General features: G+C 45.1%; 1 protein-coding gene across 2 annotated transcripts; it reads right to left on the bottom strand.

The window, feature by feature from the left end:
* Window positions 1-2130: 2130 nt before the first annotated feature.
* LOC119396262 (spermine synthase) lies at window positions 2131-21743 on the bottom strand. Of its 2 annotated transcripts, XM_049417022.1 has the most exons (13): window positions 21322-21743; window positions 15868-15942; window positions 14768-14888; window positions 13191-13278; window positions 12233-12288; window positions 11355-11390; window positions 8682-8857; window positions 7143-7299; window positions 6736-6823; window positions 4589-4700; window positions 4398-4477; window positions 3942-4057; window positions 2131-2602 (listed from the first exon to the last, which is right to left on the bottom strand). In XM_049417022.1, the coding sequence occupies exons 2-13, from the start codon at window positions 15926-15928 to the stop codon at window positions 2569-2571; spliced, it is 1125 nt and encodes a 374-aa protein (XP_049272979.1). In that variant the 5' UTR covers window positions 15929-15942; window positions 21322-21743; the 3' UTR covers window positions 2131-2568. The 2 variants fall into 2 exon arrangements, with proteins under 2 accessions (XP_049272979.1, XP_049272980.1); XM_049417023.1 differs by lacking the exon at window positions 11355-11390 and having other exon boundaries at window positions 21322-21738.
* Between the last annotated feature and the right edge of the window lie 1580 nt (window positions 21744-23323).

Genomic DNA, 23323 nt, shown 5'->3' on the forward strand with positions numbered 1-23323 from the left:
CCCGAAGACAGTATTTTGTTGATTCAATTCTAATCTAAGCAGACGGAAAACGACACCTAAGGTAGAGTACCTCTTGCAGGAAACGAGAAAGTGCTGCGTTGTCTCACGTATTCCGCAAAAAGGACAATTAGGCGATGCTGCCAGACCAGCTCTGTGAAGATAAAAATTTAGATAGGGAGTCTGACAACGTAGTCTTGTGATTGCGACTTCTATTGCTCGTGATTGACATACTTTACTATTCCACTGATGATTTAAATGCTAGAATTCTAATATGGTCGTTAATGACGGTGCGGAAGATTCCTCTATCATCATTTTCCTCCTAAATCTAGTACCTGTAATGAATTTGGATGCGGGCAATACCTGAATTACCGGGCCATTCAATGATGACCTGGCTAGCGCATCTGCCATTTCATTCATAAATAGGCCCTTATGCCCAGGAACCCACACTAACTTGATGAAATTTATGTGCAGTGGAACTAATGATTTGAACGCATTCAAAACATACGATTCCTCGTTTGCAGTCAGGGAGGAACATACTGATAGTGAGTCCGTCAAATTTATTGCGGAGCTTATTGATACTTCTAATTTACGTAAAGCTAGACTGATGGCTAAAAATTCTGCTGCAAAGATGGGCACAAAATCTGGAAGGCGAAGTGAAAACGACCAGTCTAGAGTAGGAAAAAAAATCCAAATTCCACATTTTTCTTAATTTTAGGAAGCATCCGTCGCTATCACTGTCTTAATTGGCATACGTTCCAGGTAATCGCTTAATACAGCGTTTAATAAGCGGTATGACATTAGTTTTGCATTTTTTTGGAAAAATATCGTCAAACTGTAATTCAATAGAGTTGTTACTATTTCTGATTGCTACCGACCACTGAAACCAACTTCTTTCCCCCTTTTTAATTATTTTTTATTTTTAATTTGTTCAACCTTTATCCTACGGCTTTGTGAATTTCTTAACTCTTTCACTTTTTATTTACATCGGGTTTCGTTCTTTCTTTTTGACGTTTCATAGGGTTTACATTTCCCTTTATAATAGTTAGTGTGGCCAATCCCCCTCGTGGGTATGAGCCAGTCTCCTTTAGGCGACAAACAAACAAAACAAACAAACAAACAAACAAACAAACAAGGCTCACACCATTTACGGGGGGCTCGCCCAGGTACGAGATATGTTAAGATCAGGCGTAGACACTGAACAGTGCTTGCGCTGTGTCTAAGCGCTCCTTCGTCTTTGTTTCTGAATGTTCTCTCGTTATTTACCGTGTGTCAAGCAACTGAAAACTCAATGTTCCATTCCGAAAAAAAAGAAAAGAATAAAGCATTGGGCATTCATGACTGGCGACGTCTGTGTTATGTTAACGTTCAGTACGCTTACCTGTCCTTCGGCCGATGTTCAACGAAGGCCGCGATGATCCAAAAGATGTAAAGTTAATCCATATTAGTCAGTGCTGAAATCTAATTTCAGTGCAAGGTTCGTCGACTTAACTATCCCCATTTTTTTTATTTGCTTGTTGCAACCTCAGGTTATAATTGCATCGATGCAGGCTATGATAGATATATCATTTTAAAATTACAATTTGTTCTTGCTCTGACTAGACGGGCCATGCTCGGACACAGCCAGGAGTTATTCTGCACCGGGCTACCTGAAGTATATTTTAGCCTGCGACAGCGCAAGGTGAGAGATGCGCCCTAAAGATGCAAGTGCGTAGTTTTTTTCTAAAAGCGTCAAACCAGATAACCAACCTAACTCAATACAACTAGACCTTGCAAGGTTGGTTTGCTTAGCGTAATTGCGAATTGACCACAGTACTGTCATGAAGTGCTTCACAGGCTTTTCATGACACATTTGAGAGGGTTTGTTTTTACGATTCGTGGAGTTGCGAGCTCGATGAACACCGCAGCGGAAGGCTCCTGCTTATAGTTTTGACAACAACGGCGTTCTACGGAACACAATTTAAAATTTAAGTTAATTGGGTAGTTTCGTAATCGACCATTATCACACGGTGAATAAGACCTTATTGCTCACGCTGCACAACGTCCTATGCGAAGAGTCACATCGAGAGACTGTTACCTAACTGAACCGGTAGATATCAATTTCAATTTAATGAAGTGACGCTTACGAATGAGCCGTGGAGCAACTTTTCTTTTATTCGATAGCTGGAATGCGGGTAGTGTATGTATACTTGATTCGGCGCAAGTACGTGAGGAAACAAGCATTGAGCCGCCTAGAGCACACTTATTTGTTACAGCTAGGATGAAACCTGCCGGTACGCGATCAATGACGTCACGGTACGACGATGTTGAAGTGGGGAGCGGAAGAAGAAGAGCAACAAAGGAAAACAGGATGAGAAGTAGTAGTAACTGTAGTAGTAGTGGTGGTAGTACTAGTTGAACAGGAAGGAAAGGGCGAGTAGTAATTCGGTGTGTGCCGGCCGCACAAGTGGCAGGCTGTTGCAGGAACTCCACCGCGCAGCCGAAGCGGACGGTGGTCGAGGCTTGTCGGAAGAGCAGAGAGTGATCCACAAGTGGTAACAGGTGTCGTGCAGCGCTAGTAGCACCCGAATATCATTCCAACTTCGTGATCTTGTAGAACACCCAGCTGTAGTGGCAGGTGAGAACGGGGTAAGAATGTGTTAAGGAAGCATTATTGCAAACCTTACGGGTAACGAAGTGCATAGTCGAGCTCAGAAAGACGGAAACTTAAGCTAGTTAAAGCGTGCAAACACGCACACAAGAGAACAGAAGGAGACAACTTGAACGCCTTTGTATTAGTGCCGCTCGTTTTGGCTGGCTCTGACGTATTGTGTCCGTGTTTGGACAGCTGACTTCCTTCCAAGATGCGTATTCGAGCCTGGCTATTACGAAGTCGAACCGTAAGCCGGACGATATTCTTCATATCTGGTATACGTTATAAGCATGCCTCGCGAAAAAAAATAAATATAGCGATCTGATCTATGCGAAAGTGACGTGCTTTTTCCGATGAGGCAACAGACGATCTTCTGACTATGTTGATGGCTCGTCGGCAGCTTGCCGTGTCAATAGAGGAGACGTGAACGACGCAGTTTAACAAACACGTTTTACGCTTCAATTAATACGCAACCGCTTGTTCGGCGTGAACGTTGGGTATTGTAACTTTGGTTTTCCAGCTGCCGGCCAGCCAAGCCAAGTCGCTTGTTAAAACACATACGCGCGGCAACGACCTGTCATTTCAGGTACACATATTTTGAGTAGCCAGTGGACAGATATTCGCTTTGCTGTTGTCTTCAAGCATACATTTTCGTTCTTTCTAGAGCAGTCTAGCGCCAGTATTATGAATCGCGACCCCGCACCTCCCCCCCCCCCCTCCCGCCAAAAAAAAAAATTACACATTTTAATATTGGGAATGACTCGTTATACACATGTTTGTGATACCGAGGCTCGAATGAGCGCCAAGCATAAATAAGAAAAAAAAAACAGGCTGGGGCGTGGCCTGCGTGTAGCTATAATTGAGTAAAATAAGTGCTGAGCTGCCGGTGGCCTGCTACGTATTACCGTCTCCGTGACAACAAATATCCTAATTACAATAATTTACTCCAATTCCTAAGTCTCTTATAGGCGTCTATGAGCCACTTGTATACGGATAAAACAATAACGTTGTAACCAGCACTACGACAACCAAAACTAAATAACAAGGCTGAATTCTCACGCATAAGATCAACCGTGGAAAAACGTTTTCTCACAGAACAAAAAAATCTTAAAGGAACCATGAAACGCACTCGATGTTACTACATAGAATGATGCTACAACTAAACAATGAACTACTTGAAGAATGGGTAAATTTCGCATAAAAGACATTTATTTTGCGACAAGCGGTTCTATACTGACGCTAGATGTTTTTTAGACAGCTGTATTTCAATGTATGCACATCAAATTGAACGCCCAACGTGAACGAAGGATACTCTTCCATGAATGATGGCACATGAGCAGTGTGCTTTGAAAATGTGAGCTTGAACGGCAGTTCTTTGAGAAGTTCTTCGTAAGTTTCGAGAGCCGACGGACAGCTGACTCCTATGGCCTGAAATTCAAGGGAGAGAGAGAGAGAGAGAGAGTAATTGGAAATCTGCGAGCTGGTGCACTAAACAGTCAACGTGGCCGTCTGATGTCAGCAGCACAAACTGCCACAAAATTGAAGCTGACGAAGGAACGTGCTAAGTGCTTTTGCTGGGGGAACAGGTTCGCTTGAGATTAACTCCGCAATTTAATCAATCAGATAATATAAAGAATGAAAAAAAAATATTGCAAATTAATACATAAATTGTCATGGTGAGAGTATTTTCGAAGAAATTTGTGTACAGGTCAATTAAGAAGATTCCACGAACGCGGCAACAGTTCAAGGTAAAAGAAGAGTGACTTACATGATTGAGGAAAAGTCCATTGACTCTAAGCACAGCAAGTCCCATTGTAACAATTTTTTTGATGAAGTCCCAGTGCTCGCCTAGGAAATCCAAAGAAAAACATGTTGAGTTATAATGTACGAATGATCAATTATGCAAGAAAATTAAGTAAAACGTATACCGCATGACAAAATCACGAATTCGGCACGTACCTTGTGGTTCAGTGCTGATAGGAATGTCCGTCAGGTCATTGAACACTACATCAAACTGCCTCCCTTCAGTAATGTACTCCTTCATTTTCTTCACGCAGTCATCTATAATTATCTTTCAAACAGAAAGGAATACGTACGTCAGCTCGGGAGAATAGCAAAATTTCTTTTCATGTCAACTGATGGAGTCAGAACGTCCAGCGATTGCGACAGTGTGCACGGTATTAAAATGTAGAGTAGACAATACAAAGACGACGGTCTAGGGGCAGTACGATATACGTACCAAAACAACGCGAACATTCACCCCTTCGAATCTTGCGGGTGCTTCACCTCGCTAATACTACGCTTGCAAAAAAGCCAGCTTTACAGTAAACCTCAATGCACAGGTTAAAGGGACCGACAACCAATATTTATGGTGCCTATTTTCTTTAGCGCAACGGAAAGCTTATCGGTCAGTGTCTAATCAAGGAAGGGTAACGTGGAAAACGCCGTGAAACATTTGTAATCAGAATTTTTTGTATCTACGGTGAATATAAGGTCGTATAACACGTGACAACCCATGCTGCAAACAGCGAGGGCGAGAGCGGTTCGTGTTCGAGCGCGGCGGTTTACTGCGCATGCATGCTCTCCGCGCGCATTCGCGGCGGCTCGACATGGGCTACTGGCTGCCGGAAAGGTAGCGCCGCTTCTCACCGTGCAACTCCTTTGACCTCGTAAGCAGCTCAGAATAGAGCGGGATGCATAATAATATACATACTCTAATTCTGTGAACTAATTATGGCGCGCATGACAGCATCGGATTACGTGACTACGTGCAGTATTGTGATCGACTACATAATCTAGCTTCAAGGCTCTTCCGCTAGGCTGCGCGACATACCGGTTTTGCGTTACTTTTAAACACGATTTAAAAAATGCCAGGCCTACAAGGAAAACGCAGTACAGTCAAAGCGAAAGCTGGAAGAGCGGCATTGCTAGAGCCCGTTATAAACTCTCTTGGGGCTCCTAATACAAGTACACTGGCAAGGTAGCTACTACGTCATAAATGATAATTTTTGTGAAGCTGGGAAACACCCACTACGCCATTATTCCTCATTCTGCGGAGACGCGAGGTACCCGCCACACATCTGTAAGGCATTATGTGCACTTTGTTGATACGGTGGATGATGACGATGAAGAATTATGTCTGGACCCTTTGTAATGGGTTGGAAGTTTTAAACGACCCGCTAGTTAGGTAATTCGCTTTGTGTGACCGCCTGGTTGTTATTTTAGTCCTCTACCACGCTATATTACATATGTTAATGTGGTTACTTTCCGATATCAAGCCTGTATAGGGTCTTTTTGCAAAGCAGTTTCAAGCACCGGCATGACTCCGAGATAGCATACTGGGCACCCACGCAGAGGGCCCAGGTTCGAACCCCGTTCCATCCCGGATATTTTTTTCTTATTTCGTTTTATTTTCTTATTTGGCGCGACAGCGGTTACAGACACCGGCGGCGGCGGACAACTACAGCGCCAAAAAGGGCCGTTGTTATGATATCATAACGGCTTTCGCAGCAAAAATAAATCCTACTCAACGCGAAAAGGATGCTGGAATCTGTCACTGTATTTCACGGTCTTTTCATTTCTACCAGGATCTAATCACACGTTCTGGCCAGTTGTTGGCCCCTTTAAAACGCGCATTGCACTTTATTTTTAGCCGCTGCTCCTGCAGTTCATTGATTATAGAACATTGATTGTAGTACGTTGACTGTAGTACATTGACTGTAGTACATTGACTGTAGTACATTGACTGTAGTACATTGACTGTAGTACATTGACTGTAGTACACTGACTGTAGTACACTGACTGTAGTACACTGACTGTAGTACACTGACTGTAGTACACTGACTGTAGTACACTGACTGTAGTACATTTACTGTAGTACACTGACTGTAGTACACTGACTGTAGTACACTGACTGTAGTACACTGACTGTAGTACACTGACTGTAGTACACTGACTGTAGTACATTTACTGTAGTACATTTACTGTAGTACATTTACTGTAGTACACTGACTGTAGTACACTGACTGTAGTACACTGACTGTAGTACACTGGCTGTAGTACACTGATTGTAATACATTGATACAGAGACGCACAAGCATACTCACCTCGTAATTGGCTCCCTTGAGTGTGTCGAGAACATTGCCGCAAGCTCCCCTAAGATACTGGCGGCAGGCGTTGATCACCATTTCGTCAATGTGCGGTATGTCGTCAAGGATCACATTTCGGAGCGAAAGGCTAAACTGGCCGAGGCTTAAGCTTCTTTTAGTGATGACTGCTCCCTGGCAAGTTTCGTTCGTGCAGTGGTGCTCCGAAGCCAGATTATTCAAGAATACGAAAGTTATCCTAACGTTAGCGTTATTCTAGAAATGCCGTCGGCACCATTGGTATCGTAACGCCCAGAAGCTGATCACTTTATCTACTTTTGGGGACTAGCTTTACTATTAAGCTGAACTTTATAAGGTGTCATCACGAAGGTGAGCGCTCATCAGGGACACACGAAAGAAGAAAGGATATATCCACCATGGTGACGTACTTGGGTTTTTCTTTGAGCAATTCACATAGAAGGCCGCCGTCGCCGCCTCCCAGTATGAGCACCTCTTTGTCCGCGTAGCTGACGCTGGGATACTTCATCAAGCCATGAGTGTAGTTTATGTCCTTTTCGGCAAGATCTGAAAAGCAAAGTGAAACAGAAGTCTATCGGTGAAGCTTCTCAGACAGCACTCACACAGGAGCACTGCATAGGTTTTTGCATTTTGCTTCAGATAAGAAAGGGGGGCTCAGTGGAAAACACGACTTATGTGATGACTATTGCTCCCTCCGAAACAGTGACGAAATCGATTACCTGTCCTTTGACCGATTTCCTTGTGCGGATAGGTGTCCCGGCCTTTGTGATCATCATATCATCAGCTTGTGAAGAATTGCCAAATAGTATTTGAGTAAGTCAGCATGTGCTTTTTCCATCTCCGTCTTCCTTTCCTTCTCTCTCTCTTTCTTTGAGAACGTGCTCAACAACGCACAATATCTTGAGGTACACCAAATTTCACGGGTCTTCACGATAAATTTGCGAAGCTTAGCGTTCACCGCGTTTATTGTTTGAAGTGCTCTAAGTGTCTAACGACATGGAATCAACTTCTGACGTAATCCGACTGCTGCGGCGCCATGGGTCGGCACACGGATGTGAGGACATACGTGTGAGCATTCATATGCACGAAACACAGCTGACTGCCGTAACATCTCTTCCTATATTAGGTTGCGTAAAACTGACCGTGCACTCTCTAAAGCACGCTAAATAAAAGTACTTTTGTTCCCAAGACGTCATGCTGCAGACCGCCACGCATGTGTATGAAATTATGGCTTGTTACAGAGTGCAGTGTCTAACGTAAACGTGTGTGCGTACTGTTGGATACTACAGATGATGCAATGCGTGCAACACGTGCAACTTTTTTTTTATCAGAAACAAGGACTTTGAAGGCATACCTTCTGTTCTTTCTAGTGGGCTACAAGTATTCTATGATTCTTATATGAATGAAACTATGAGCCTCGCCTACATAAATTAAGGTGCAGCCAGATCACCGAATTCAGAGACGCTTGCGGTTTGTTTCTTTACGCATCCAGGATATCTGTTCTGTACGCACATTGTTCAGAAGGGAGCTTTGTTTCACGCCAAGTTTCAAGGATATCTCCTCACTACAGTTCCTCCCTTACTTACCATCGTCATCCATCACTCTTTCTTTCTCCCCTTTCCTCACCCCCGGTGTAGAGTAGCAGGCTAGAGCATACTATCGCTCAGGCCGACCTCTCTGCCTTTCTATAAATAAACCTCTCTCTCTCTCTCCTCACTACAGTTAAGCGACAATCCGCACAGAATAAATGCACCACAATTTCGTTGCGTAATTTGTGCGCGCTTCAATAGCTTTTGGTTAAAATTCCAATATACCTACTCTCCGTCCCTCACAATGCAAACTGTCGAACAGCAAAAAAAAAAAAAGTAACCGAATAGGTTGGCCTCGACGACGGCGGATCGCGTTTATGATTTCGAGCAAAAGCTCACTCTGAAGGTCGTCCAAGAGGAGGCAGTTGCCAAGCGTTGGCGAGTGCAGGATCTTGACGTGCTGGTACTTGGATTTCTCCTCAAACACAATCTTGTCAAAGTCGTACTCGAGAATTCTCTCGTCCGAGGTCGTGTAGTAATTTGGCACAGGGGTTCCTCGCTTGATCAGCGGGATTCTGCGAGGAAACAAAACAAGAACGCCCCTTCTTCGGCAAGGCTTTCTCAGTATTCCGTCTATTTAATGACGGCGTATAGCTTGGACACAGCGTGCTATGTTAAGGAACAAAAAGCAAGCAATGACGCCACGCATGCGCAAGCAGGAACACATTATACGAAAGCAGGCAATCGTTGGTGTTTCAAGTATAGCGTGATGCTTGGTCGTTTATTGGATTTAGCTGGTGTGATAGACCGTGTCGCAAGAGAAGTAGCCACAGGATCTCTGGGTCGATACGCGCGAATGTCAACGCTCTCCGAAAGTCAATTACTGTATCTATGTTTAGCGACATTTCCGACTTAGTTACAGTCAATATATGGACACTGCTGCTTAAACGAGGCATCAAAGCTGACACGCGAGTATAAAAAAATCGTAGCACACAGAACTCACCGTGCTATGTAAAGATACACTGAAATTAAAAGTAGATCGTGCCTGCTAGTAACCACTATAGAACGCTAGTAGCCTTAACCTTTGTTTAAACGGCCAATAATTGGGGTTGGAAGTATGCGGCAGTTGAAATATTGCTCTATTTTTTTAGAACAGGAGGTAATAGATCTTTTTTACGGGATCTATGAGGTGTACCTTCTATATAAAATGGACTGCCGGTACTACATCACCCTCACTCACATTATAACAGCGGTTTATTCAAGCTGTACATCCGATATTGTTGTATAAATTCCAAATAGACAGGAACTTTTTATTGTGTCACGCTCACTATGCAATACAAGCATCAATGCCCCCGCCACAAGAATTCGGTTTGCATAAGTATTTCGCACGATAGTTCACATTCATGCATCGCCGTGACGCTGAAGTAAGCGCGTTGTTTTATTATGTGCTGACGTTGGAGAGATAGCTTCAGCTTTGGAGTGAATAACTCTGGCACACCATATCGCTACTTTCGAAGTGTCAACGTTCCCCGAGGCGCCCAGGCAACTACACCTCTCTCTCTCTCTCTCTCTCTGCTCTTTCTCGTTATTATATTTTTAATTGCAGAGCAGTTTAAGGAACTGGCCTGTCGTCGTCTCATGCCTCGCGTTGGTGTCACACAGTCTCATGCATCGCACTGGCGTCACGCATTTCCCACGTTTGATACACATAAGCCGAGCTGGCTGCATGTTTGGAACGCGAGAGCGCGCTTTCCTGTCAACGCCAGCGGCGCCGAAGGGCTAATTCGTCTGTCCGAGCCAGGGAAGCTAAACGCCAGCTTAGGGAGTTAGACACAAATCTAAGAAAGAGAGAAGCGGAAGCGCAACGCCAGCGCCGGGAGTTAAACGCACCGCGCTAGGAGCAGCGAAGACTAAAAACAGTACGAAGGAGACCATAGACCAGAAAACAGGCAATTGCAAAACAAATCACATAATCACAAGAAAAGAACATCAAATGATAGAAAATATCACACAACCACATGAAAAGAACAGAAAAGAACTGAAAAGAGCAGATACCCAACAAGGGAAGCACAGGCGAATTAATTCTCCGCAGTTCGTACAGCTTTCCCTTGGGGTGTAACTGGTTTTGATTTTTTTTTTTTGTAATAGAACTAGCAGACTCTGCTAGAGCCTCAGTAATGCAGTATCTTTCGTTTGTTCGAAGAAAAAAAAACGCCCGTTTCGGCACTTCAGCACGCAACCCAGTACTCTGTGACCAACATCAATGCGAGACGCGATAGGCATTCATTCACGTAATAGTCGCTCCCTCCGATCAAAGCGATGCACTAGCATATTGACTCATGACTTGTCGACGCGCTATTTGTTAAACGCGCAGGAGTCAAAGCACAGCGCCGGAACAGAATGTTACGAACCGCGAGCAGTACGTGTAAGTATTCCATTTACGTTCTTGTTCGTGCACAGACTCCAAGAGTAAGCGGAACGTTTTGTTGTTGAGCCGAACGGCTACGGGCCATAAACAAATTGCAAAAAGAATGTAATGAACCTTCACGACCAAGCTCATTCAGCGAACTTTGTGCGCTTGCTTGTCAATTGCTGATAATGTAAAGTCCAAGCCGTACTTTTGTTCACCCTTGCTTCTCCTTATGGCTAAGCTTGAGCACCGAGGGATCATGGCTAAGCAACGAATGTTTCGGAGTAGGCTTTGCATGGACACGTTAGGGAGCTTACTGTACCCGATCGTTCTGAGAGCAGATCTCAATCTGCATACAGATAGTGAACAACGTGGAATGCGACAAGCCTTAGTGGATGGAAACTGCGGATTAGAAACTGACTTGGACGACGGCCATGTGTGCTAGGATGCTACTGATGACGTTCAGATACGGTTCAGCGAGCCGGCAGCTTCAAGAGACGTATGCCTACTCCTCGCGAGCAACTCGGGGTTGTGCAATGGTGGATGTGCGAGAAACTAAGAATGAAGAGGAAATGAAAAAAAAAATAAAAATAAACAGGGACCGAAACTACAGTGTCCCATAAAAGCTACGGATCAGCGCTTTCGCAATCTGTTCCACTTACGGCCTGGCCTCGCATTGATGTGAACACAGTTCCGACCTGCGTAACACGAGAGAGAGATTGCAAGGTATAGGCCCTTGAAGAGAGTAGACGAAGAAGAAGAATGATAGAAAGAAATCGCGAAGAGGAAGAGTGAGTAGGTAATAGAAATCTATAACTCCGATTTATTAGTGTGTACACACAAGGAAAATATATGTGAATATTTGTCCCACCTCGTTTTCTCTACCTATTTAGTGCAAACGCGAACTTCAGGCATAAAGTTTGAAGGGATGGTCTTAAGTGTGCAGCATCCATTTCTCCTAAGATATAATTACTAGCAGCCAAAGGTATCACGCCAGATTGCTTCACTTACGCAGAGGCTGCAACCGTGGTTCAATATAATAAACTAGCATTCTTTCTATAGCAACATATAGATCCCTATGTTTACGTAAACTCGGTCTCTCTCGTTCTTGGACTTCGCTGTATTACTGCCGAACGCGTACTGGTAATGCTAAGTGCTTTATACAAAGATACTCGGATTATTTCTGACAGGGCAGATGCTAGACATGAAACTGTCCAGCTCGGCACATCAATGCAGACACAACCTGGACATATTCAAGATGCGATTTGAATCCACAGGTTTTCACCACGAAGACACAAAATGAACGCACAAAGAAACGTGGACAGTAAATGCAGGCATTCGAGCGACATACAGCCGATATTGTACAAACGGGAACCACATACACGAACAGATTATTCACATTATTTCTCTTTCTCGAGACGTCTACAGTTATGACGATTTACACAGACTCTTCTGTCTTCGAACTTTTTGAGATGGGTTATATACAGTCGCATGCACACAGGACTCGTTAGTACATGCGTTCACTTAAGGGGGCTCTTACCTTTCTATACGAGTTTTGATGCTCTCTTTTATTTTCAGTTTGAGCTCTTCCATGACCTTGAAAAGGTTAGGACAAGAGACAAAGCGCACACGCGCTCTCAGCTCTGTCACACGTATACCGAACAACACGAAACACTAAATGATCTATATATATGACGTCTGGCGTAGTGCTTGGTTTTTAGGCAAGGCTAGTCCAAAAACGTTACACTTATGGTTTCAATATGCATGGTACCGGTAATCCTGGTTCGTTTAACATGTGAATTTATTGCACATGATTCGATGACCTACAGCTACACAGGTTACATGTGCTTTCAAAAGAAAGTGCTATGGTTCTGAAATAAACACTTAAGTGATAAACTTCTGTTAATGTTAAGTGCGTCTTCCTCGAGTGTATCGTAACAATAGTTTACAGATCGAAGACCCATCTGAAAGATCGGTAAGCATTCGTCTATTCTCACAATGAGCGGAATTTGTGCAGTTGTAGTGCCATAACAATGGTGACTCCACTAACAACCAATATTTCTTTCTTTTTTTTCTCAACGCCGTAGCTTGAATTATGAATCACGTGATTACTTCAAATGTGTACTGATTACCTGGTAGGCATTCGAACCTGTCGCATCATCAGGGACAGGAAACTACCAAGTTAGCTTCTTACAAGTTTGAAAAAACGTCCATCTCAAATTACAATTGTCACTTTCGGAGAACATGCAAATGACCTGTCGGCGTTGACAACTAGTCGAGTGCACTGCGCCAGTTATAACTAATGACGAAAGCTTTTAAACTTCTTTGAAACGCGTGGAAATTTTTCGGACGTTAGAGAATTAAAACTGCCTCTGAAGGTGTAAATCGGCCATTTATGTGCGAGTTTCAGAACACTATCGTTGACATTATACAATCAAGCGCGGTGTAGTACATTGGAAGCTTTCAAATCACGAAGGTAGAGAACGACGAACACTCACCTGGTTGGTGAGAGGAGAATCAGGATTCGCGTCTTCGATGGTGACCGTTAGGAATCCACTAGAATAAACCGTGATGAGGCAAGACAATCTGAAAAGGAAACAACCCACATATCAAGACGTATAATTGATTTCATTATTGGCCGTCAGCATTCGGGAATGTATAGTCGCGATTTGGGTTGCCATACTGTATTTTTTTTCTTCGCTCTGCGTAAGTTATAAGAGCCGTCGTCATCATCAGTGACGTGAACAGCGCGTGTAACACACAAGGACGAAGAACCGACGAGGACTAGCGCTGACTTCCAACTGAAATTTATTAACACAAACGCTGTTCACGCGCTGTTCACGTCACTATGGAATACAAACTAGCCCGGTCACACACCTTGCTTCAGGTCATCATCAGCCTGACTACGCCCACTGCAAGGCAAACGCCTCTCCCACGTTTCAGCAATCAACCCGGTCCTGTGCTTGCTGCAGCCACGTTAACCCCGTAAGCTTCTTAACCTCATCTGCCCACCTAACTTCCTGCCTCCGCCTCGCGCGCTTGCCTTCTCTTGGAATCGAGTCTGTGACAATGTAAAAACCGCCCTTCACTCATATGACTATTTTGGTTATGTTTGCATTGAAACACGACTTGAGTACTCGTTCTCGCGGTCTTGACCACGTTGGAAAACAAAAGCTACCCGCAGAGCTTGATAGCGCACACGAAAACGATGCATTATTTTCTGTTCATTTTATTGCATGTAAACGTAAACACCTAGGAACTCAACAAACATGACAACGGAGCACCACAGCCCATCAGCTGGCACTCTCCCTTCACGATGAGTCGGGAAGGTGGAAGTTGTGTATAGGTTTCTTGTAGTTTAAATTGTAGTGTTATAGACCTGTTCTTTTACTGAATAGTGTTTACATATAAATACATATATATAAAAGCTGACGAGAATTTTCCGTCTTTCATCTATCGTGGGCCTTGAGTACAGGAAGGTTCGCTCGCAGAAAATTCGCATACTATAGTCTGCAAAATTTGTAGGCCATAAGTCCACTACTTATATACCTTACAGAACTTATATCTATATTTGTGATTGTCAGTAATAAGTCACATTGTTCAAAAATGGAGCCTTCACTCTACTGTAAACCGTCCCCTTCGTTTTTTTTTTCTTCCAGTTTTCGTTTACAACGCTTCGCAAACCAGGCAGTCAGAACAACAACTATTTTACTCTGACTACGCAGTTTTATTTCCTCTAAACCTTGCCTTCAAAAGTGGGCTCAATACGTAATACCTCAGCCTCGCGGTTAGCGCAGGGCAGAATGTTAATCGATGCTTACTTGCTTTCATTGTCAACCTCAGTGTGCCCATTTTCTGCCGATATGTTCACGCAACTGGCGTGGTTTCTTGCAATGTAAACATTTATCTCCATCGTCTATCTAAACGCTGCTGATAGGCAGTAATACGTTAACTAGACCTTATCATGAGCAGCATCGACTGCCATTTTTTCCCTCTATGCTTCTATTCGACGTATCAAGTTTTGTTGTTCAAAGGTTCCGATTCCACGGATCTTCAGCGAGGATTAGCGCCTTACCCCGCCGACTCGGCTGTGTAGAGGTAAATGTGCGATCCAGCGGTGTCCAGTTCGTGCTTCCGCATCAGGCCCAAAGTGGAGAGCACGTCCTCCACCGATTTCACAGCGGTTGATCTTCGCTCTGCGTTGGAAGCACAAATAAACGCTAGGCACCACGCATTTGCTCCCAGTGTGCTCATTTATTGAAAGAATTCTGGTATAATGATCATTCTGGTTACCTTAGAAAATTTAGGTACATCGCCCGCCCGAAACTGCCTGAGAACTGCGACTATGTGCTACCTTAATGACTAAGAAAGTCAGTTAACTAAAAGTTTTTTCACTCTGTTCTAGCTTATAAAAAAATAATTGGCGAAGCTTGCACTAAGCCGCACAAGGCTTGAAACAGCGAAACTGGACAATTTAATATGGTTGTTTCTAGGTTATTTCTAGGCCTTAGCTAGGTGATGCGGGTTGGTTCTAGGCCGTTGCTAGGCTTTACCTAGGTGACGCTAGGTTGTTTCTACGTCGATTCTCAGAGCAGAGAGGTTCGAGTTAAACCACAGACGGTCACAGACACGACACGGATGTCCAAACAGCAGAGACAGAAACTCGCGCTGAAACCAGGCGTTCGTGCCTCCCATAGATCTACGGGCACGTCGTCGTTGGCGTAGGCTGTCTATCGTTTAGGGGTCTTCTCGCAGCCTCCGTTGCCTTTCCTGTTCCCTAGTATTCTCTCTTTGTAGGTACTCGGGGTCTTCGGCTCGCCACCGTCGGTTCGCAGCCATTTGTTGGGCTAACTGTTGCCTTCTTCATTTTAGTGAACCAGTGGTGAGTAGTGGGATCTACCCAATTTCTGTTGCACATAGCCGTTTATGATGATGATAGTTTTTTGCTTCGCTGGACAAGAAACGATTTGCTAAACAGCTTCGCTGTTAAAATGAATAATTGACGGGACTGAATAATCGGCGGCACTTTGAAAAGGTCACGGACAATTGAATCACAAAAGCGGACGAGCGTTTGAAGTCGTGCTAACCCGAAGCCATGGACAGACGAGTAAGGCATGCACTTGGTAAGATGGTAAGGTTCATGCGCTTCCACATATATTCAAGAGGCTTACTTACTTGGACTTTCCACGGCACTTTTATCTAGCCACACATCCATCATTGCCGTACGAACAGTCATATTGGTCGATGTATCTGTAATGAAAAAAAAAATGACGCAAATACATAGATGAATGTACTATAGGAAACATCAATATCCATTCCAATTCAAGATTAAGTTTTGTGTAGTTGTTTCGGAGCACTACAGCTTATTTGGAGAAACTCGCTCGACATCTATAAGAAACATAGTAGCCAAATGCTAACACCTGGCAGAATTCACCCCTTAACACGTGAAATGTTGCTCTACAATACAGGAAATTAGCTCTACTGCAGTCTTAGATATTTTCTTGCTCCTGATTAATCACTGATTTTCACGCGTTGTAATTATTTGTATATCCTCTATTGTGAATACAAAAATATATTACAAACATTTTAATGAAGACTTCGATCTTCGATTATGTTTCAGCGTGTAATAATTGTTGGGGTTTTACTTCCCGAAACGACGATATGAATATGAGGGACCCCGTGGTGGAAGGCTCCGGAAATTTCGGCCACCTGGTGTTCTTTAACGTGCACCTAAATCTAAGTACACGGGTCTCTAGCATTGTGCTCGTCTATACAACTACTTTTGTTGTTTCTAAATTAGTATGCACGGCGTGACTGCAGAGAATGTACGGTGTTTGCCGATAATCTTTTCGCTGTCTTTACTAATAAGTGTCCCGATGTTTTATACAATTCTACGATTCGTTATCATATCCTAATTGCGTTACACGACGACCTTAACTCACATTCGCTCGGCCAACGTCAGTTCGCAGAAACCGTCGGCGGCTTGCTCGACAAGACGAAGCTGTGCAGACAAGGGCTTACGTATACAGAGGCTGTTCAGCCAGATAGGTGTAAACGCCAAGGTGACGCTAACGTCAGCACTCGCGTGATCAAGGCTTCGCCGTGACCACGTTTTCACCACCCTTTCAAACATCCTTCTCGCAGAACACTCACGAACCCTAATCGCAGGTCACGAAGAAGTTATGAAGCCAAACCCAAGAACAGTCCAAGACCATAGCCACGAAAAAAAAGAGTAAACGAAGGTAGCCAAGAGAGCGAGAGCGAGAGAGAGAGAGAGGTTTATTTACTGAAAGGCAGAGAGGTCGGCCTGAGAGTTAGTATGCTCTAGCCTGCTACTCTACACCGGGCGAGGGGATCGAACGGGGAATGAAAAGAATAATGAATGGCGTGGGTAAGTTCGGGAGGTGAGCATACACAGTCCTGTCAAGTTAGTGCAATGCTATAGCCGCGCATCCAGTCCAGTGGCTTGTAGAAAGGCTATGACAGCTCTTACGACCACATTTGTACTAGAAAATGAATTAGGGCTGGGAAAAAAAAGACACGGGGCTTTCCGGAAATATAACAGCTAACCGGAAGCAACAACCGCGGAAGCTATGTACGTACTTAAACCAGAAGAAGCTGTCCGACGTACTAGAATCGATCAAACGCGAATTCCTCCCTCGAGGCCTTTGCAAGAACAACGGCCGGCGATCTCATTGACTGGCACGGCACTTTCTAGTGGGGTCACTACAAATAGCAGTGCACGCCATCCGTGAGTTATCTTCGCAGAGCACGGCAATTCTCTCAGCCCGATAAAAAAATTAGGCGTGCATTAATGTCATTAACGTATCCGAAGCAACGTGTAGCGGTGCCTCTGGAGTTTCACGCAGCTTTGCTGCTGCACACTACGCTAGTGACCGCACCGTACGAGTATGCACGCACAGTCGTTAGCAAGCTTAACTCGAACGCTTCGCAGCGTGTCCTGAAATGGTTTGACTGACGCCAGCCCCGCGTAGGTTTGAATTCTGTTGCGAAATGTTAGCAATGAATGCCGACATACTATCCAAGCATACTGAGGTATCATCTCGGCAACAGCGCCTAGCGCTTCGCGGTTGGCATCAGTCATACCAGTACAGGCCACGCTGTGGAGCGTTCGAGTTAAGCTTGCTGACGGCTGTACATCGGGGGTTCATACGTTGAGCATGTACTTGTATACCATGGAGTATACAGTATCCTATGCATAATACGCTTCTTTGACACCCGTCTCAACTAGGTGCATCATATTGTATATCGTGCTATATATGTTTTGTGTCATGTATATAAGATGTATCATTTCATTCCTACTCGCATAAATTTCTCAAATTTTTCATTACACCCCCCCCCCACATACACTCTCTCCTATTACGCCAGGGCAGTCTTAGCACATTTAGCATACCGTAAAGAATGTTTTGCGAATAGCCTGCATGCTACACAGAAATACGGTATGTTTAGCAATTAGTATGAAATAAATACAAAGAAGCAGCCTTTCAAGTAACGTGCAAGTGCAGTGAACACTTTCGATTTATATGCGATACAAACGCAAGTACTGCCGCAATATTCGGTATTCTTTCGCTTTCCACGAAATCAACTGAAAGCTACAGAAAAAAAAGATAACGCTGCCCCATTTTCCCAAGCTTTAGTGCGGTTTCGCAAGTCGAAGATGAGGAACAAACGATTTTTGCCTTTGAGTAAATTGATAGAATGAAAGCCTCGCTACACCCGCGCGTTCTTACTGTGCGCTGGTACACCATTGCAGCCCAATGCCGCGGTGTGACAGCTGCCAATCAAGACCGCTGCCTCGCTTGCGCGTATGAAGACAGCTGCGACAGCACTTTCGAATGCGGACAACAAGTAAGCGAATCAGGACACACGTAAACAGAATGCGTTTCAAAGTTCCGTGCAGGTGAGCTGCAATGTTCAATGGCTCTGCAGCGTGAACGTCTGTCTTCTTGAGGTGAGCACCCCTCCCCTCAACCCCCCCCCCCCCCCCCCCCCCCCACACACAGTGCTAAACCTATCAAGTCTTACAGCGAGGTGTTTACATTGCAAAGCAATGGAATGAAGAACAGAGACTCCATCGACCGCTTTTCGTTACGTGTTGTGTATTCAAAGCACTTCACGCAGACAAAATCGACTTTAACACTAACTCAGTCAGAAGTTCCACTGGACTCGCTTTTCGACCAGAACGGTAGTTCCACAGGAACGAACTTGTTCCGAAATGATTAAGAGTAACAGGTTCCTTAAATAGCTAAACTCACATAACATACGAAATTTCTTGTGGTGCCCACTCAACCAAAAAAAAGCACTCAATCAAAAAAAGCATAAACAAAGCACACCTTCTTGCCCATTTCTGCACTCTGGAAAACTACATGATTTAATAGATAAGCTACGTACTTAAGATGAACAGCTTTAGTGCGCGCGTGCATACTTTTACGCTGGTACAAGTGCCGTCTGTGTTCTTTTATCGCCGCGTAAGTATAATATTTCTCGTTTGGAAACTTGAGTAGCGATCGAAACGGTCAGCCGTATAAACGTCCGCCCGTCATTCCTTAAAGTTAGCATCGCCAAATGAAACTTGATAAAAGCAACTGATATCGCCCAGACGCGGCGTGTTTTACCGTAACAAAAGAAGAACTTGGGACTTACTCGACGAAACAAATCAAGAAGCCACGACAGTTTCCCAATTGTCTGCTTTTCTTTAGTAGCACAACAGCATATCAAGATACTGACCCTGTCTCAAGAAAGCACCTTTACGTCTCTATTCTTCTGACTCACGTCTAACGCTGTGGCCTGCCACCTTGGTATCTTGCTCGCCGTCTTTTTATCACACCGTTGAATCGCTTTACATTGATAACAGAGCACAGCTACAGACCCCGCTCTACAGAATGATCTTGCAGACATTTTTTTTAAAGGAATATGTACTAGATAAGTATGCGTATAGTTCAAGCAGCAAATTATGCAGTGCGTTTACCTTCAACGTTCTGGTGACCGTATTATAAGTCGTAGAAAGCAACGAGAAATGCGCCAAGTGTCCGGCTTCTGTGGCAATATCTACTGTTCCACCACCTGCTCTTGCTTCGCTGTGAATCGGGCGGTCGGAGTTCTTAAGAAAGGCTACACTGAAGTCAGGTGTAACTGAAAACTACACCCGCCAAGTGACATACAACACGCTTCCAGACATGTTGCACCTGCACGAGGAAGAGTTGCAACTTTTTTTTTTCATTTTTGTTAATGAAGATGTCTTCCAAAGTCCCTTCCGACATTCTGTAACATAACGCGGTTTCGCAGTGTCCGATTTCTGGAGAAAAATTTGGGCCGATTCCGAAGGCAGTGAAGGCACTTCACTTTGACTACCGCATTTACTGGCGTACTACCAGCACTCGTTAGCACAGGCTAATGTTGGCTTGTGCTGCAAATGACGGCTATAGTGATTGCTCGCGTTCGCCAAACGATGGTAACCGTTGACTAGTGTCGACTAGTATTGGCTGTCGGCCGTTAAACCATCGACATTGTCTGCATCTAATCGCGGTCCACTGAATGAGTTGTCTACGATTCTTTGATTCCCTACATGCCTTGCGGCAAATCCTCAAGAGTCATGGCGCAGGGAGAGTCGGCTGCAATAGTGGCCGATTGTGATGGTGTGCCTGTGTTTTATCTCTATCTCTTTTTTATCTTATCTTTCAAGGGTGGCACACCAGTTCTTTAACTCGTGCTTACTGTCGCTGTCCTTCCCTTCTCCTGTGCTTATCTTTCGGAGAAAACAGATCAAACCAGAACGAGAACCAACAAAAGAAAAGTAAAAATCGGCTGCGTCGCTCGTCAAGGAAGAGGGCATCGCGAATGCCTCCACGCGGCACTCCGTTCCTACAGCGAGGGTTCCCGCACAAACACTGCATTCGTGCGCTGCAGCAGCCTCATCTTTTCTCCCGGCAAAATCAATCGATGCTCCACGAACAGACCCGCAGACCCAGCAACCGCGCAGTAGCGTACCTCAGTAGCGCTCCCTTCATTGTATGGCTCGAGATGCGAGCATCACATCTGGCGAGCTTAGATTTTGTCTATTTTTCAAACCATGGTTTGGATATTTTAAAGCTATAACCAAACACCTGAATGAAAAGCGGTCTTTCGCTTAATAATGCTATGTAACATTAAGCTGGGATAGAATGTCCAAATTAGGAAACAAATTGCTATTGCGGTGCGTGTCATTTCATTAAAAAAGTTGTGTTAACTGAAATGGTAAGAAATGAAGAAATGACTGAATGGTTTTGAAAAATGGGAGATACAGTTTCAGATCGCTGGCATAAGGTTCCCAAGGCATCTGACACAGCGAAGCCAATGCTTAACCGTTAATTCATTATTGTTGAATATTCTGGTAGTGATATTCCAGGAGGCTACAGCGTTTGGTTTGAGTATCGTGTATTACCATCTTCCTTAGACATATTTGTACTGGAGTCTCTGTGGAAGCGCTCACTCTGGATGAAATCAGTCAGTATGACTAACGACTAAACGCTCAGCATCACAGACTGTAGGCCCACGCCGCCTTGTCTCTAGCTCTCTGCTTCCCATACTCTCTCACTACAGACACGTCTTGCAGAAAGATCGGCTCCTTACCTTAGCCGGGTGACCCCCGGTATCCGGCGCCACTCGGTCAGGAAGCGCCGTAGGTGGCTTGCGATGCTCTCGCTTTTTTCGCTACCAGTTCCCCAACGACGATCTGCATGAAACGGTCAGTGACGCCGGTTCTGCGTGAGACTCGGTCCTTTCGCCTCGGAGGTCGCCGGAGGAGGCCCGGCGTCGCCGTCACTCTTGGTCGCCGCCGCTGTTCTTCGGCCGAGTAGGTAGCGACGAACGCTGGCTTTGAGTGGCCAGCTGATCTTGTGGCCGCCGTCGACTTTCGATGTTCCGGGCTTCCTAGTTCTGTGGGCGGGGCCAGCCAGGTTCGGCAGGGAGCAGAGCAGCACGGCTTGCATCGCGGCAGTGCGGCCGTTTGAAGCGGGGGCCCAAGCGGCGGCTCTCGCTAACCCCCTTCGGGCCGCAGTGCGCGTGCGCGCGATCATTGAACGGTTCGTGAGTTCGCACCGCCGCCAAGGTCCGCCGCCGCCGACGCCAGACATCACCGATGACGCTAGTGACGGCACGCCGAGAGAAAGAAACAGCGTCGGCTTGAACTTCACGCTTCCGGAGACAGTGCTGCCTTGTGTTTTGTTGCGGGCACTGCGCATCAACTGACCTTTTCGTCGGTTGTTTCTAACCTTCTCTTACAACATCCGGCAAGCACGGCGTTGCTTTTCTTGCTTCCTATGGCACCCGGCGCCTTTCCGGTTTCCTTTCCAGTGTTTTCTTTCTGTACATGTTCCTCTCGTACGAAAATAATGACGGTTATCTTTTTTCTCAAATAACAGATCTCGTGCGTATCGCTTTTTTTTTTTGTGATAGGAGATGAGCTTGGGCCAGGTCGGGCTAATAAGCTCGAAATGATCTCAGAAGATTCATTAAGCGAAGAAGGGGGATGGGGTTAAGCAAGGCCGCCCAACTCGAATCTCTAAAGAAAATAATTTAATTCTGAACGTTTTGCTAGCCGAAACCACGATATGCAACGAGGCACGCAGCGGTGTGGAACTACGGTTCAGTTTTGACCCCCTGGGGCTCTTTAACGTGTTCCGAAATCTTTTAGCATCTCGCTCGTATCCAAAATGCGGTCGCCGTGGCCAGTAATCGAACCCGCGTCCTCGACCTTAATGACGCAATACCTAAAACGCTAAGCTACACCACGGCGGGTGCGAACCCCGATAGCCTGGAGCCGGGACTTCTCCTCGAAGTACATCACGTTCTTGGTTCGGTGTATGTGCCGAATGTATTTAGGTTAGCAAACTTGCACGCTTGGTTGAAACAGGCTTAACGTTTCTTCTTTTATTATTACTTTTGCAATTACACCCTCCTTTTCCTCGGTTCCACGTACTACACCTATTGTGAGCACAATATTCACAGCATTCGTCCTTCATCTTCTTCACCTGTATATAATCATCAGCATTGAGAGCGTCTTCTTCGTTCGAAGGGTTGGTCAGGCGACTCTGCCGAATAAACGTCGTCGAGACCACAACTGTGCTGCTGTCTTGCAGAGTGGTGGAGGTGCTGAGTAGTGGCTAGGAGAGGGCGTGGAATCCCTTTCGTAAACGTCGTAGCCGCGGCGTTCATCCTGCTGGTGTTTGCGACAAAAACGTGAAATATGGCCCCCAATGCCACAACAATAACATATTGGGCGAGACGAGCGCCAGGGGCCGTAGAATGCAGGAGGAGGTGGGATAGGTGACCGTGGTGCAAAGACTGCTAGGTTGGTCGGAGCAGGAACAGGATGCGCACGCTGAACCAAGGCAGGTTGCATGGCATCGATTTGCGCATACGTCGCGGGCGGAGTTGGCTGCGACGTATTGCTTTTTGTAGCAATACGTCACAACAGAAGCTAGTTTTAAGAAATAAAGAAAACCAATACAACTATAAAAGGTTACACTAAAAATAAAAACCCACCATCTAGAGCTGCGATTCGAACCAGGGCATTTCCAGCGGGAAGCAGGCATTCTACCCCTGCAACACTTCAGAGGACCCGCGCGCAACT

The sequence above is a fragment of the Rhipicephalus sanguineus genome, chromosome 6, assembly GCF_013339695.2.
Source record: "Rhipicephalus sanguineus isolate Rsan-2018 chromosome 6, BIME_Rsan_1.4, whole genome shotgun sequence".
Lineage (NCBI taxonomy): Eukaryota > Metazoa > Arthropoda > Arachnida > Ixodida > Ixodidae > Rhipicephalus > Rhipicephalus sanguineus.

Bases quoted from the DNA above. Each gene is read 5' to 3' on its own strand.
- LOC119396262 (XM_049417022.1), bottom strand. From the start codon at position 15,928: ATGACTGTTCGTACGGCAATGATGGATGTGTGGCTAGATAAAAGTGCC. The intron at 12,289-13,190 runs GTGAGTGTTCGT...AACCTTTTCAAG, and splicing joins ATTCTCCTCTCACCAACCAG to GTCATGGAAGAGCTCAAACT. The intron at 11,391-12,232 runs GTAAGAGCCCCC...CGTGTTACGCAG, and splicing joins ATCAAAACTCGTATAGAAAG to GTCGGAACTGTGTTCACATC.